The sequence below is a fragment of the Aythya ferina genome, assembly GCF_964211825.1.
Source record: "Aythya ferina genome assembly, chromosome: 30".
NCBI classification, from domain to species: domain Eukaryota; kingdom Metazoa; phylum Chordata; class Aves; order Anseriformes; family Anatidae; genus Aythya; species Aythya ferina.
The window spans coordinates 1,804,758-1,819,381 of NC_140327.1; the positions used below are offsets into that span (position 1 = coordinate 1,804,758).

General features: G+C 53.5%; 3 protein-coding genes across 5 annotated transcripts; 1 reads left to right on the forward strand and 2 right to left on the reverse strand.

Moving 5' to 3' along the window:
- Positions 1-403: 403 nt before the first annotated feature.
- On the reverse strand, positions 404-6,265 carry LOC311425434 (uncharacterized protein). The gene is made up of 4 exons (XM_084501304.1): positions 5,886-6,265; positions 4,415-5,657; positions 2,151-2,290; positions 404-2,049 (listed from the first exon to the last, which is right to left on the reverse strand). Exons 1-4 carry the CDS (start codon positions 5,959-5,961, stop codon positions 647-649), a joined length of 2,862 nt encoding a protein of 953 aa, XP_084357430.1. The 5' UTR covers positions 5,962-6,265; the 3' UTR covers positions 404-646.
- A 139-nt stretch (positions 6,266-6,404) lies between these two features.
- LOC311425334 (C-type lectin domain family 9 member A-like) lies at positions 6,405-10,260 on the forward strand. Of its 3 annotated transcripts, none has more exons than XM_084501155.1 (6): positions 6,405-7,576; positions 8,302-8,391; positions 8,523-8,669; positions 8,910-9,064; positions 9,462-9,574; positions 9,694-10,260. In XM_084501155.1, exons 1-6 carry the CDS (start codon positions 7,117-7,119, stop codon positions 9,770-9,772), a joined length of 1,044 nt encoding a protein of 347 aa, XP_084357281.1. In that variant the 5' UTR covers positions 6,405-7,116; the 3' UTR covers positions 9,773-10,260. The 3 variants fall into 3 exon arrangements, with proteins under 3 accessions (XP_084357281.1, XP_084357280.1, XP_084357279.1); XM_084501154.1 differs by having other exon boundaries at positions 6,408-7,576; positions 9,465-9,574; positions 9,729-10,260; XM_084501153.1 differs by having other exon boundaries at positions 6,415-7,576; positions 9,729-10,260.
- LOC311425319 (tripartite motif-containing protein 10-like) lies at positions 10,256-13,452 on the reverse strand. The gene is made up of 7 exons (XM_084501106.1): positions 13,043-13,452; positions 12,457-12,552; positions 12,143-12,373; positions 11,980-12,002; positions 11,495-11,610; positions 11,283-11,342; positions 10,256-10,968 (listed from the first exon to the last, which is right to left on the reverse strand). Exons 1-7 carry the CDS (start codon positions 13,424-13,426, stop codon positions 10,454-10,456), a joined length of 1,425 nt encoding a protein of 474 aa, XP_084357232.1. The 5' UTR covers positions 13,427-13,452; the 3' UTR covers positions 10,256-10,453.
- Between the last annotated feature and the right edge of the window lie 1,172 nt (positions 13,453-14,624).

Sequence of the window (14,624 nt, forward strand, 5' to 3'; positions counted from 1 at the left end):
TTTCTGGTAAGCCCAGGCTCTGTGCCATCCCCGTAGGTGTCTCTCCATCAGCTGATGACAGGATGACCCCATCCAGCAATGGGACGCCTCACCCAACACAGAAGGATGGGGTGGGCCCATCGAGGGCTAGGGGCTGTCACTGCGGCCATCCATGGCCTCGGCTTGCATATGGGGCTATGGGCTGGAGCCCAGCACAGGCTATGCTTGTGGGATGACTGCATCCACCCTACAGGTGCTTCTGGAGGCACAGAAGGACCATGATAAGGACAAAAGTGGGAAGGGTGATGAGCAGAAGCCTGGCTAAGAGCTGGGCTGCACTGGGACAGGGGAAAGACCACCAGAAGAGCAGGAGCCATGCAGTGAATGCCAAGACCATTCGAGGTGCTTGCAATAATACACATCATTTAAGAAACCGTTTCACATTTTACTTTGGCCACCCTAAAACATACACACAGGTTATTCCCCCAATCCTTGCAGACTCTGCTGTGGAACATCAAGACTTCTCATGCTCCACAGGCTGTTCCTTCCCCGCCGTCGCTTCTAGGATTTATTGAACTTTTTCTCCATTTTGCCTCTTTCCTCCAGGCATTTGCAGGGGTTTTCTCTTCCGTGTCACTACTGATGCTCAACAGTTCCACCAAAGCACTTAGGTGCACCCCGAGCATGCTGCAGCAGCGGTGTCCATCGGCCCGTTGGGGCAGCCCAGATTCACCTGGAAGCTTTTCCCACCCCGCCGGTGTTTGCCGAGTCCGTGCACTCGCTGGTGCACGATGAGGTTGGATTTCCTACCAAAACACTTCCCGCATTGCTGGCACGGGTAGGGCTTCTCCCCAGTGTGGGTCGTCCGATGCTCGAGGAGATCCGTGCTCTGCGCGAAGCTCTTCTCACACTCGTGGCACTTGTAGGGCTTCTCGCCCGTGTGTTTCCGCTGATGCCTGACGAGGCTCGAGCTGTTGCAGAAGAAATTCCCGCACTCGCCGCACTTGTAGGGTTTCTCCCCCGTATGGAAGCGCTGGTGGACCACCAGGTCCGCGCTCAGCCCGAAGCTCTTCCCACACTCGGGACACGTGTAAGGCCGCTCGCCCGTGTGCTGCCTCTCGTGCCGCATGAGCGTGGTCCTGCCCTTGAAGCACTTCCCACACTCGGAGCAGCGGAAGGGCTTCTCCCCCGTGTGGGTCCGCTGATGGACCAGCAGATCCGTCCGGTGGCCAAAATTCTTCCCGCACTCTTGGCACCGGAAAGGTTTCTCCCCCGTGTGCCTCCTCTGGTGGGTGAAGAGGTTGGATTTGTGATTGAAGCTCTTCCCACACTCGGCACAAGCGAAGGGTTTCTCCCCTGTGTGGATTCTCTGATGGACGGTCAGGTCCGATTTCCGAGCGAATCGCTTCTCGCACTCGTGACACTCGTACGGCTTCTCGCCAGTGTGCACCATCTCGTGCCTGAGGAGTGTGGATTTGTCCTTGAAGCGCTTTTCACACTGCGGGCACTTGTAGATTTTATCCGCCGCGTGGGTTTTCTGGTGCATCACCAGCTTGGTGCTGTGCCAAAACCTTTTCCCGCACTCGGAGCACTTAAACGGCCTTTCCCCCGTGTGCGTTTTCTGGTGCTCAAGGAAATCGGGGTTATTCCCAAAGGTTTTCCTGCAATCACGGCACCGAAAAACCTTCTGCCCGCTGTGCAGCCTCTGGTGCTTGGCGAGGTTCGACCTGTCACTGAAGGGTTTCCCACACGCACAGCAGGCGTAGGGCTTTTCCCCGGTGTGCGTCCTCCTGTGCACGATGAGGTTGGAGTTGTGCCTGAAGCTTTTCCCACACTCCTTGCAGAAATATTTCTTCTCTTGAGCAAAGCTTTCTGCTGGGGGGTTGGGTTCCTCGAGGATTTTGGCCACGCTCGCATCCTTCCCCGCGCAGCCCTGCAGCCTGAGGTCATTTGTGCCATCCGTTCTCTGCCAAAACCAATTTCCTCCTGAGTTTCCCGATGAGGAGATGCTCATTTCAGGTCCTTCCCAACGGGGACCCTTTTCCACCTCGTTCTCCGTCCCATGTCCTGCTGGGTTACGAGAAGAAGCAAGCAGTAATGTTATTTCTAAGAAAAACGCCCCCAGGATGGGCTCGTAGGCTGGAACAGCCACGCGGGAGCACAGCTCTCACCTCGCCAAGGGTTTTCCAGGGTCTCCGTCTCACTTTGCTGAGCATCTTCCCACCTTCCCTCACCTTGCTCCATCCGCTCAGCTCCGTTTGGGTCCAAAACAGGGCTGGGGTTTGGCCATGCTTCAGGGAATCCTGCTGGTCTGGGGGGAGGAGGAGTAAAAGCGTGATAAATCCTCGCACGGGAAAACTCTCCATAGCTAAGCGGGGAACTGGAAATTAAAGATCAGGGGAATTAAATAAATATCAGGGGAATGAAATTATCCCAGAGGTGGGATTAGTGCTGAGAAGCAGTCAACACGGAGTAGGAGGGACACCCTTGGGCAACCCCACACTCGGGGCAGTGCCTGTGTGCTCGGAGCCCCCCATATCCTGAGCCCATCCTGGGGGTCTCACCATTAATGTGGTGCTTTTTCCACTGATAGCGATGCTCCCCGGTCCTTCTGGCTGCTCTTCAAGCTGTAAAGCAGGCCTAAGGAGGAAGCTCTGAGCAAAGTAAGTACAAAAGTAAGTAATAGTAATATTATAATTAAGAACAAGAATAAGAACAAGAATAAAGGGTAATAATAATAATAATAATAAAATAATAATAATAAATAATAATAATAATAAAAATAGTAAGAGTAAGACTGAGACTGAGAATAAGAATAAGAATAAGAATAAGAATAAGAATAAGAATAAGAATAAGAATAAGAATAAGAATAAGAATAAGAATAAGAATAAGAATAAAGGAGGAGGAGGAGGAGGAAGAGGAGGAAAAGGAGGAGAAGGAGAAGGAGAAGGAGAAGGAGAAGGAGAAGGAGAAGGAGAAGGAGAAGGAGAAGGAGAAGGAGAAGGAGAAGGAGAAGGAGAAGGAGAAGGAGAAGGAGAAGGAGAAGGAGAAGGAGAAGGAGAAATAAAATAAAAGAATAAAAAGAAGAAATAAAAAATTAAAAATAGAAAAGAAGAAAAAATAAAAAAAAAAATAAATAAAAATAAAAATAAATAAAAGCAAAAATAAAAATAAAAACAAAAATAAAAACAAAAAGCGACCAACCAAATAAATAAATAAATAAATATAACTATAAAATAAAAAATATATATTAAAAAAAAACGACCTGCGATCGGTTAGGGGGCAACTTCCCCCAACTCGCCTCCGGCTCCGGGCGAACTGGGGACCGCGACAGCCTCCGGGCCACCGGGAGCGACCCCGGAGCCAGCCCCAGCTCCGCTCCCGGGGCCGGGGGGGCCGAGGGGTGGTCCGGCAGCTCCGGTCCCGCCCCGGGGCGGCCCCGAGCTCCTCCCGCCCCTTCCGTTGCCCCCCCTCCGGGTGCTACCGGTACGGAGCCCCATCCACCCACTGCCACCCCAGCCCCCAAAAGACCACCCCCCGCATGTAGTAATGACGCAGAACCCACCAGCAAAAAATATATATATAATTTTTTTATATAAAGATTATTTATTGAATTTTCAATATAAATTACCTCCACCTCTTTCCTTTCAAGCCACGAATATTTTTAATTTTTTGGCACTGAGACCTCGATCCTCCCTTCAATCAGGCGGAGCAGATGCTCCCCGACACCCCCAGTGGAGCCCTTTTGATTTTCCCCACCCTAAAAAGCTTGGAGGGAAGATGCTCCCCCGCATGTTCCTCTCGTATTCTATCAGTATAAAAATCCCATAGATTCTATCGTACGTGCAGAGAGCTAATAAGAAAATAAAATCTCCAACCCGTTTGGAAATTGAGGTTTAACGCCTCAGGGCAGGGTGTGCCCTCACTCTTGATTATTAATTAATGATTGCTGTTGATTATCGATTGCTATTTTGAGCTTGATTTCTATTTTGAGCTGGGGCTTGGATGGGAGCAGGAGAGATTTCTCAGCAATTGTGAGCTAACCTTAGAAGATAAAACAGCAAGATATTAAGGAAATGGGATAGGATGATAGAAGGGCTCTCGGTAGGGAACTAGAGTTCAGATGAGGCTGTCAGGGGAGCAAAGTGAAGGTTGTGAAGCAAACTACACAATAATGTGTGAAATTAGCCTTTTTCTATCGCTGATGAACCCCTGTTGTGGCATAGCAATGATTGACCCAACTCATAGCACCCCCTTTTCTTCTCCCTGAGTAGTCTCTGATGCAGAAAAAAAAGGTGAATCTCACATGGGACAGTATCCCACGCTTTAAAACTCATCCATTTCCTTCTTATTTAGTGTGATCTCGGGATGTGAGCTCTGGCTGAGCCCATTCTCCTACTGCAGGCACTTGGGAGGTTTTTGTCCTCTGTGTCATCTCTGCTGCTCAAGGATGCTCAAGGATTCCTCCTCGAGGGGTTTCGCGCACTCGGAGCACGGGGACGAACCATCTCCTGCAGGGTTTTGCTCCGGGGTCTTCCCACTTCTCGAGCAGCCTCCCGTCCTCTGTCCCCTGTGGCCTCGCTGGTGCACGAGGAGGCTGGATTTCCTGGTGAACCTCTTCCCACACTCGGCGCACGGGTAGGGCTTCTCCCCCGTGTGCGTGCGCTGGTGGGCGATGAGGTCCGAGCTCTGCCCGAAGCTCTTCCCACACTCATGGCACTTGTAGGGCTTCTCCCCCGAGTGCCATTTCTGGTGCTTGACCAGGCTGGATTTATTGCAGAAGAATTTCCCACACTCGCCGCACTGGTAGGGCTTCTCACCAGTATGGAAACGCTGGTGCGTGATAAGGTCCCCGCTCTGCCCAAAGCTCTTCCCACACTCAGAGCACTCATAGGGTTTCTCCCCGGTGTGCAACCTCTCATGCCTGAAAAGCCCGTACCTCCCCCTGAAGGACTTCTCACACTGGGAGCACTGGTAGGGCTTCTCCTCGGTGTGCGTGCGCTGGTGGATGGTGAGCTCCGACCTCCGGGCAAAGCTTTTCCCACACTCGTGGCACTCGAACGGCTTCTCCCCGGTGTGCACGATCCGGTGGGTGAAGAGGTTGGAGCGCTGGCTGAACCTCTTGCCGCACTCGGAGCACTCGAAGGGCTTCTCCCCCGTGTGGATCCGCTGGTGGACGACGATGTCGGAGCTCCTGGTGAACCTCTTCCCGCACTCGTGGCACTTGTAGGGCTTCTCCCCGGTGTGCACTCGCTCGTGCCTGATGAGCGTCGACCTATCCTTGAAGAACTTCTCGCACGTCGAGCACTGGTAGGGCTTCTCCGCCATGTGGCTTTTCTGATGAGAGCTCAGGTCCGAGCTCTTCCCGAATTCCTTGCCGCACTCTTGGCATTTGAAAGCCTTTTCCCCTCGGTGCAGCCGCTGATGGCAGATGAGCTCCGACCTCTCCTGGAAGCATTCCTTGCAGTGCGAACACTCATAGAGATTTTCTTCTACAACGAGCTGCCCATCCCCATCACAACGGGCGAATTCATTCCCTGCTTTCCTTGGCTCCATCCCATGATCTTTCCCACTGTCATCCCCTTCTGGTTTTATCACCGTAGTTTCACCCATTTTGCCTTCAGCCAGATCCTTCTGCTCCACGTGGCAACCTTCGTCCTCCCTCCGCATCCTGTCTCCTGCAGGGTGAGATGGATAACATTACCTTTTGCCCTGGGATGGTATATCCATGACCAGGACATCAATAACCACTCCCAGAGGCCATAAATGAATATGGAAGCTGAGTTACAGCGAGCCCTGTTGCCAAAAGACACCAGGATATGCCCCCACCTGGGACAATTCTCACCCTTATGGGTTAAAATTTTGGAAACTCCCAGTGGTTCCTCTCCCACTCCCCAATTTCTCACCTTTTTGGCTGCTCACAGTGCTGCCCAGCTCTCTCCCCGGAGGACCAGGTGCCACCAGCTTTCCCCCTTCTTCCATTCAGTCTCTTTTGGGGCCAGAAAGCCCTGTTTTGGGGGCAGATGCCTGGTTGCCAGCACTCCCTTCACCACAACGCTACGGCCAAATCCTGACTGGGTGACACTTCCCCGTGGGCTTATTTCGCACCAGCCTTTCCGTTTCGATGTAATCTCCCCTTTTTCCAAACCCTGCAGCACCCCAGGGCTGCAAATCTTAATTTCCCTGGGGGGGGACTGGGATGCTCAGCCCGGTTTGGATCAGATCAACCTGGTCCCGGCCACAAGATCCCGGCTCCCAGCGCATCCCCGGCCGGGCAGCGCTGTTGGAAGCTCGGGGAAGCCGGTTGCTGGCCGGGATGCTGCACAGAGGCACAGGAAAAAGCCAAGGGGGACGAGGGGGGGACAGTTCCGGCTGTGCAGAGAGAGCTTTCGGAGGGATTTGTGCTCGGCATCCCTCTCCCTCCTGCTCCCCATCCCTGGCTGCAAATAGGGAGGATCTGAGGACCAGCAAAATACTTCTATTTTTAATTATTATTATTATTTTTTTTTATGGGGGTGGAGGAGGAAAGAAATGTGGAAAAAGCCTTTTCTGTGCTGTGGATGTGTGTGCTGTGCCATGGCTGTGGTCGTCTCGTACACGGGAAATGCGGAGCCCTTGCGAGGTTTCCCGGCAGAGCAAGCAGCGGCTGCTTCAGCCGGGACGGGCACGGGATGTGGCTTGGATCTGCTGCCATCCTTCAGCAAGGGGCCAGGGACCGCTTCGTCCTGTGGTTTCGGGAGGGTTTCATCCGGCAGCCTGCAAGGTGAGGGGGCAGTTCGTCCCCCTGCATCTGTATCCTGCTGCCTCTGTGCTCCTCTCCACCTCCAAGCACGCTCCACGTCCGTGCTTCTTTTCCAAGGCGAGAAGATTTGGGATTATGCTTGCTCATCCTTGATCTGCGAATCTTAAGGCTTGAACCAAGGGATGATAGCTCCCCCTTCTTATTTGCACCACTCGGGCTGGAAGGAAGTTAATTCATTTAAATTGTGCCCCAGGAGTGTTCCATCAAGGCACGGGAGGGAGGAAAACCATCTCGGTGCCTTTTTTGCTCATGCTCAAATAACTCCGTGAGGTCCTGGCTGCTCTTTGCTCCCTGCCTCCCATGGGGTGCTGTGCCATGGGGTGCTGTGCCGTGCCATGGGGTGCTGTGCAGTGCAGCGAGGTGCTGGGCTGTGTAATGCACACCCAACTTTGACAGCAGCCATGCGCCTGGAGAGCTGCAACGTGATGCTTCAGGCCCCCGAGCTGCACCATCGGAGCGTCTCCGTGCACGGACCCAAGCTCTGCACCAGCACCTGGACCTCTGCGCCTCCCCAGGGTGCTGTGTCCGGAGGAAGAGCATCACCAGCGTGGGTGTGGGCCAGAGCCAAGGGAGGTGAGCACTGCCCCGAAGACCACAGCACCGCTCGAGGCCTCATTTCCTTTGTGGCCACGGCATCGCCGATGCCTTGGTGGAGAGCTGGAGGCTGTCCAGCGTGGTGGCTGCAGCCTTCGTCGCCGTGGCTCTGGGCGATGGAGGATGAGGAAGGCTACACCGTGCTGAAGTTTGGGGCGAAACGCAGCGCCCCACGGAGGCAGCAAGGCGGTGGGATGGCAGGTGAGGCTGTAGGGTGGTGGAGGGGCTGTGGGGTCGGGACAGAGCAGCCGCTGGTGGCTCAAGACCGTCAAAATTCTCCTCCAGCCCGAGGCTGGGGAGATGTGGGTTTGGCAAGGGGGCAAGAGATGGGCTTGGAAGGGGGCTTCACTGGGGAGGGTCCCTCGATTCAAGAGGGACGTGTGGGATGGCAAATCGGGGTTGAAGAGCAGAAAGCCCCGAGGGGCACCGCGTTTGGCTGGGTGATCCAAGCAAGCAGGAGGATGCTCCCTCCACCCGCTGGGCTGCTCACCCAGAAGCTCCCAACACTCCCAGCGCTCCCCAAACCTTTCCAAGTGCAGTTTTGGGGGCCACAGGGTGGGCAGAGGGTAAGATGAAGGGGAACACAGCCACGCTGCACCCCGGGACATCTTCCAGTCTCGTATCGCATCACTCCGGCCAGCATCAGCACCGCCGGAGCCACACCATCCTGTGCAGGCTTGAAAATTCCCCCGTGCCCTACACAATTAATACAAACTCAGGACTCTATTTGCTTTCTCATGCAGCAGAGGCGAGGAAGGTTTGTTGGTTTTTTGGTTTGTTTTTTTTTTTTTCAAGCTGCAGTTTCCTGTTCGTCTGCGGTGCCGTCATGGGGCCGGATGGAGACACCTTTTCCCCCCCATCCCCTCTGCCCCTGCCACAACGGGGCTGTGAGGGTGGGCACAATCCAGGCTCATCTCATCCCACAGGATCCCATCGAAGCCAGTACCTGGTCGCCAGCGTAGGATGGGCTTTGAGCACTGGTTTGGCTGTAGCAGTGATAACCCTGGGGCTAAGAGGTGAGTAGGGCACCACCGAGCCACAAATGAATTGCACCAGCACGGTGGCACCTGCGGGGACAGGGTGACCCTGGAAGCCACCAACAGTGATTTAGCAGTGATTTATTTATTTTTTTAAATTTTTTTTGCAGTCTGGCAATTGCATGGCTCAGGACAGTGCTATGCAACTCTCAACGCATCAGCCACCAGCGCCGAAAACTGGGAGAATGGATGCAGAGGCTGCCTGGAGAGATTTCGGCTGCAGCTGAAAACAGCCCTGTGCAACGCACCCGAGATGGGTAAGCCCATGATCCTGGGGTAACCCTGGCCGTCCGGGCCCATTTTGGGGTACAAAACCACTTAAGAGCATGGCCCCATAATGCAAAAGGTGCTTCAGGTCACGGAGGTCTTCAGCAAAATACTGGAAGGAAAAAGTTGTGCCCAAACCTGAGCTGTTCTTGGATCAAACAGCCCCAAGTCTTGGTCAGAATCCGGCCCGTGGGGGCTGGCTGCATCCTCAGGGCCTCCTGTCCCTTCAGATGGCAGAGGGTGCCGGCTGTGTCCCCGGGACTGGTTGCAGCACGGGAACTGGTGTTACTGGGTGTCCCACGAGAGCCGGGACTGGCAGAGGAGCCGGGACGACTGCGCCCAAAAGGGCTCTGCCCTCTTCATCATCCGGAACTGGGAGCAGATGGTAAATCCAGGGACCTGTTTTGGGGTGGGGGGCAGCTGGAGACCCCCAGCACGCACCCAGCATCTCCTTGGGGCTAATCATCCTTTTTTTTGAGGGGGAGATTGGGAGTGAACAGCACCAGTGTCCCCACCATCCCAGCTCCCACCCCTGCCAGGAGCATCCCTGAACTACTCCGATACCCAAAGGGAGGGCAGCTGCACCCCAAGAGGGATGGGACAACCCAAAACAGTCACAGAAAAGGGCATCTGCTCCCCAAAAAAGGGATGGGGAGACCCAAAGCAGCCCCACAAAAGGCATCTGTCCCCCCAAAAAAGGGATGGGGATGCCCAGAGCAGCCCCACGAAGGGCATCTGCTCCCCAAAAGGGGATCAGAGCCCTCCAACACCCCTTCCTATAGCAGGTGCTCCAGGATGTCACGCAGGGAAGGGGCTATGTCTGGATCGGGCTGGCGGTGACAGGGGCCAAAGGCACCTGGACGTGGCTGGACGGCTCCGTGCTGGACACCAAGCAGTGAGTGCCCCATCCCTTGGCTTTGTCCCCAAATTGCTGCATCCCTAAAAACTGGAGAACTCGGTCAGAGCATGCTCCTGGGGGAAAAGGAGAAGCGGGGGGGGTTCTGTCCCCACCAGCCCCAGGACAGGGACCTTTCTCCTTCCTCCTGCAGGTTCCACATCTTGGGCTCGGCCACCAGCGGCAGCTGCGCCCTAATAAAAGATTCCCAAATCCGCTCTGAGGGCTGCAACGCTGAGTCCAGATGGGTCTGCGAGAAGGATGCTGTCGCCCTGTAGCCACCCCATGCCCAGTTTTGGGGCCCCGGGGCTTGGGGGGCAAACACCTGCCCTCCTCCTCTTCCTTGGCACCCAAACAAGGGGTGAATGAGGAGGAATGCATTTCCACCCCAAGCTCCTTTTTTTTTTTTTTTTTTTTTTGCAGCAGGGCACAGGGGAAAACCCAGCTGCAGTCAGGGTCCTGGTGGATGGGGACAACATCTCTGTCCTCCACAGGCTTGCAGGGGGAGAAAGGGGATTTGATCTCACAGCCCCAAAGCTGTGGTCGCAAAATTCCACACAGCTCTGGATAACATTAAATACAGAAAGAAAATTCAGTGGTTTGCCTTTTTTTTTTTTTTTTTTTAATATTTATAAGATGATCTTGTAGAAAATCTTACAGAAATAAAAATCAGTGGTTTGCTTTTTCTTTTTTTCTTTTTTTAATACATATAGGATGATCTGGTAGAAAATCTTATAAGCTCATAAAAATAACACAAGCACAAAAAAAAAGCCCGAAGCCTGGGAGAACACAGGGTGCTCATCTCCCCTTGCCTGCATCAGGGAGGGGATGGTGATGCTCAAGCATCCCAAAATTGAGGAGCCCCTCTCCCCTCAGGGCTCAGGGGCAGAGGCGAAGGTGGGAGCCTCTCCCCACCCAGAAGAAAGGGAAGATGCTCTCCTCCCTGAAGCAGGCTTTTTGGAAAGTAAAGACAGGGGGGAGTTGCTCGGCAAAGTAGAAAGCCACTTGTTCCCCCTCGTAATCCAGAACCACCCGGATCCTCCTGGGATTCCCACTCATGGGGAGGGTGGTTGGGGGGGAGGCGAAAGCTCGGTACCGATTCCCGCAGCACCCCACGGCCCAGATCCCCTCCTCTGGCCGAAACTCCAAGCAGCCCCTCCTGGGCAGGGAATTTCGGGCCACACCGAGGGCCCAGGTCCCACCAGCCACCACCTCCACCTCCCAGCTGTGCCTCCCCGCGGTGAAACCCCGGCGGCCCAACACGCAGCAGAAGACGTCGAATCGCCTGGAGTCGGGGGGCAAATCCTGCCCTGCATCCGTCCACCTCACCCCCCGGCGGTCCCGGGACACGATGAGGCTCGCGTGGGCAGTGTCGGGGTCCAGAGTGACAAATGCTGCTTGGGATGGAGAAAATGGGTGGCAGAAGAAGGCCACCCCTTTGGTGGGTGGGTGACCTGTGTCACCCCACCAAAGCTTTTTTCAGCCCTAGCACCACAAATTTGACTCTCCTGGGTGTGTCTCAATATCTTCCTGCTTGGGACAGCTTTGCCTCATGCTAAGCATGGGGCAAAAGCTCTTTTGGGTTTTCAGGAAGCCCACATTGAACTCAACCCATCATTTCCCAGATGCTTTAAGCAGTATTTCAGCTAAAAACGACTGCTGGAGCAGCAGCATCCCCCCAAGCAGGATGTTGTCTGCAAGGACTCACCTTTTCCCTCTCCTCCTGGAGATGGTTCTACTTCTTTCTCCAGTTCAGAGGGTAAAATGTCTAGGGGATGAAGAACAACGTTGGATATCATGTTCTCCAGCTGCTTGCTTCTACATATTTTTAGGATGTTACGGTAGGGAAGGAGCAGACAAATTTGCCTCCCTCCAAGGGGGCAAACAACCCCTGCTCAACCTGGTTGTGCTCCACCATACCTTGAAATCTCCCCAGCGCCTCTCTGAGGATGTCATTTTGTTGAGAAATGATACGGAGCCTCCTCTCCAGGTCCAAAAAGGTCTCCGTCATCCTCCGGGTGCTGCTCGTCTCCCACCTGGATGCAAACCCTTCCCTTTAGTCCTGGGACGTATGGAGATGGCATAGCCTGAGACGATGAGACCATCCCTCCTCCAGCTGCACCCCAGGTGATATGGGGATGAGGGAAGAGATGGATGTTCCCAAAAATTCCTTCAGTCCCAGGCTTGGAGCCTCCAAGCAGCTCAGTACAGAAGGAGGACACTTGGGTTCCTGTTGCCCTCTGCCCTTTCTCTCGTGCCTTCCCCACCCTGGGGCTCAGGGGCACCTTTTTGTCCCTCCAGGTCTCTTTTTGACCCTGCCTGAACCACCAAAGCTTTCAGTTCTCTTCCAGAAACCACAGGGATGGTGGCTGGGATGACCCTTCACACTGAGCAGGAGCACGTACCTGCCCACGGTGCTTCTGGCACTCTGCAACAGAAAAAGAGAGAGAAAAAAAGAGAGAAAAAGCCTCAGATCCCCTTCCCAAAATTTGGGGGAAGGCTCCAAGCAAAGGCAACACCAGGACTGATGCTGGACCCTCTCCCTTCTTGCCCCGTGGAGCATCCAACCTGCAGGAATCCGCTCGTGGGTTGCTCGAGTTTCCTCTCCGCCTCCCAGATGAGGATGTCGAGGAGCGAAATCTCCCCCGACACCTTGGCCTCCTCTTCCTCCTGCCTCCTCATCACCTCCCTGTCCAGCTCCCCCAGCTGGGCCAGGAGGACGACCTCCTGGTCCTTCAGAAATCGGCGCAGCTGCCGAAATTCGGACACAATTTTCTGCCTCTCAGCCTCTGTCTGTGTCTGTAGGACATGGAAAGATGACAGCATGGACCGTGCTGGTCTGGCACCCCAATTTTTCCTGGGTGATAGCAACAGCTTCTTACCAAATACCCCTGGCATCTCCTCTCCCCGCTTGCTTTCAGTTCCAAAAGCTCTTCCCTTTGTTTCTTGAGGCTCTCCAGGTCTCTGTGAATTTGCTCCTGGAGAAAAAAAAAAAAAAAAAAAACAGTTTGGGGGGATATTTTGGGGGGAGTGGGGAAGGAAAGGATGTGATGCTTGGCTTTTGCTGGGAAAAATTTGTAGCATGGACACGAAAATGAAGAAATAGACACAGGGGGACAAAAGAGAAACTCTTGATGATACTCCAGGAATGCAGTTTGATTTTTAGATGAAATACATTGGAAAATACCCATTAACTGTTTTGGGGTGAAGGGTGTGGCCTGAAAATTAATATTTTCATATTTTTTAGGTAAATATATATATATATATATTTTTTTCCCTAGTTCTCTCCAATTATTTCCAGTTATTTATTTTTACAGTTTGAAAACAGAGAGAGAACTGTAAAAGGAAGCTGGCTTGGAGCCTGCGATCCCAAGAAGCTCCAAGAAACTCCGGCATCCTCTAAGGTGGTCGAAAAAACACCACTTTCAGGTAAAAAAAAAAACGAAATAACAATACCACGGGCCTGACCCTGTCCTCCTGGGCAGGTCCCTCTCTGTGGGCTTCTCCACGAGCCCTTGGTGCGCCGCAGCCAGATGCTTTCACATCCCTCCTGAAGGCAAACGTCCTCTTATGCCACGAGCAGAGCTGCTCCTCCTCTCCGCCTCCTTCCAGCCCCAAGAGCTTCAGCTTCTCCGCTAAATGCTCCAGGTGGAGCTTTGGTTGGAAATTCCCCTTCCTGAGATGGTTTCGGTGGCTGATGGCCTCGGCATCTCCGAGCCTTCCTCGCTCTGGACAGGATTTGGCTGTGCCACCTCCGCAGCTCAGGTGCTCAGGATCTGGCCAATGTTTCGGGGCGATGTGGTGGGCGCCTTCCTCTCCCCTTTCCCTTGCTCGAGAAGCAGCTGAAGCCATGGCAGCATCTCCAGCCTCTCCCCTTTCCCTTCTCCTGTACTGGGGTGAAAACACAAAAGGTCTCGGCACAGGCGGAGGAAGGAGAAGCAGTGGAGGGAGGCTCAAATCTCTTCTAGAAGTCGTTTTTTGGAAGGGATGGATCGCCTGCTAGTAAGCCCTCTTTTTTTTTTTTTCTTTTGCTACTGATGTGGATCTTAACATCTTTTAGGTATCTGGTAAGAGTTTCATTTTACCTAAGTCTCCATCACAGGTGTAGACGCCTCAGATTGGTGTCTCCAGTCCCAGGGGGGGCTAAAGAAGGAGCCAAGCATCCCACCCATCACCACAAACAGACATTTCACCCGAAAAAGTTCAGGTTCTAACCTGCTGTTTGTGCCTTCTCCCCCTTCAGAATCCGCTAGGAGAGACCTTGGTGCAATCTTCCCATGGGAGCAGAAGCCAAGCTGCTTTCAAGGCAGAAAGGCAGTGGGACAGCCAGCAAGACACCAATTCCTCACAAACCCTATGTCAAAGGTGGAAACTACCTCAAATTGCTAAATATCCCTAAAAAAATACAGAGTCTGGAGCCTCCTGCAGCAACACGACTCCCCTTGTCGTCAGGTTAACCCACCCAGATGGATCACGCAGGGTGCAAACCCAATTTTTATCCATCCCTGGAAGAACATCTCAGCAACGCCACGGTGGGTGACAGCTTTGCCCTGAATGTCCCCAAAAAGACCCTTACCTGTTAGGCAGCAGAACGAGATCCCTGCAGATTTTTTTTTAAGTGTGGGGTGATTTAACCCACAGGGCTCTTCTACGGTGGGTTAGCACAGGCTGTGTGAGCTTACAGGCGGATCACATGTGGGACAGAGGGAAATATCAGTCCTATTTAAGGAAACACAGAGAGGAATGTGCTGCCTGGTGTCTCCCTGCCAGGGAAAGGCTCATATATGACCCCTCTGTCAGATCGGTGTCTCCAACGGAGAATTTGGCTGGATAAGGCTTCAGATAAAATGCTTTGTCATTTTTGGCGATGGGAATAAATGTCTTTTCGAGAGAGATGGGGTGTTGGCAGCACAGCAACCATCCAAGCTCGACCACCTCCTAGGGGCTCAGCACCCCCCAGTAGCACAGCGCTCACCTAACAAGCAGCTTTTTTATCCCATTTTCCAGCCTCTTTCATGGGTTACAAACGGCCCAGGAACTCCTTCCTAAA

Bases quoted from the DNA above. Each gene is read 5' to 3' on its own strand.
- LOC311425434 (XM_084501304.1), bottom strand. From the start codon at position 5,961: ATGGAAGAAGGGGGAAAGCTGGTGGCACCTGGTCCTCCGGGGAGAGAG. The intron at 2,291-4,414 runs ATGACACAGAGG...TCCTCCCCCCAG, and splicing joins AGCATCCTTGAGCAGCAGAG to ACCAGCAGGATTCCCTGAAG. The intron at 2,050-2,150 runs GTGAGAGCTGTG...CTCGTAACCCAG, and splicing joins CCTGGAAAACCCTTGGCGAG to CAGGACATGGGACGGAGAAC.
- LOC311425334 (XM_084501153.1), top strand. From the start codon at position 7,117: ATGGGGTGCTGTGCAGTGCAGCGAGGTGCTGGGCTGTGTAATGCACAC. The intron at 7,577-8,301 runs GTGAGGCTGTAG...CTCATCCCACAG, and splicing joins GCAAGGCGGTGGGATGGCAG to GATCCCATCGAAGCCAGTAC. The intron at 8,670-8,909 runs GTAAGCCCATGA...CTGTCCCTTCAG, and splicing joins GTGCAACGCACCCGAGATGG to ATGGCAGAGGGTGCCGGCTG.
- LOC311425319 (XM_084501106.1), bottom strand. From the start codon at position 13,426: ATGGCTTCAGCTGCTTCTCGAGCAAGGGAAAGGGGAGAGGAAGGCGCC. The intron at 12,003-12,142 runs GTTGGATGCTCC...TTTCTGTTGCAG, and splicing joins CCACGAGCGGATTCCTGCAG to AGTGCCAGAAGCACCGTGGG. The intron at 10,969-11,282 runs GTGAGTCCTTGC...CATCCCAAGCAG, and splicing joins TCCAGGAGGAGAGGGAAAAG to CATTTGTCACTCTGGACCCC.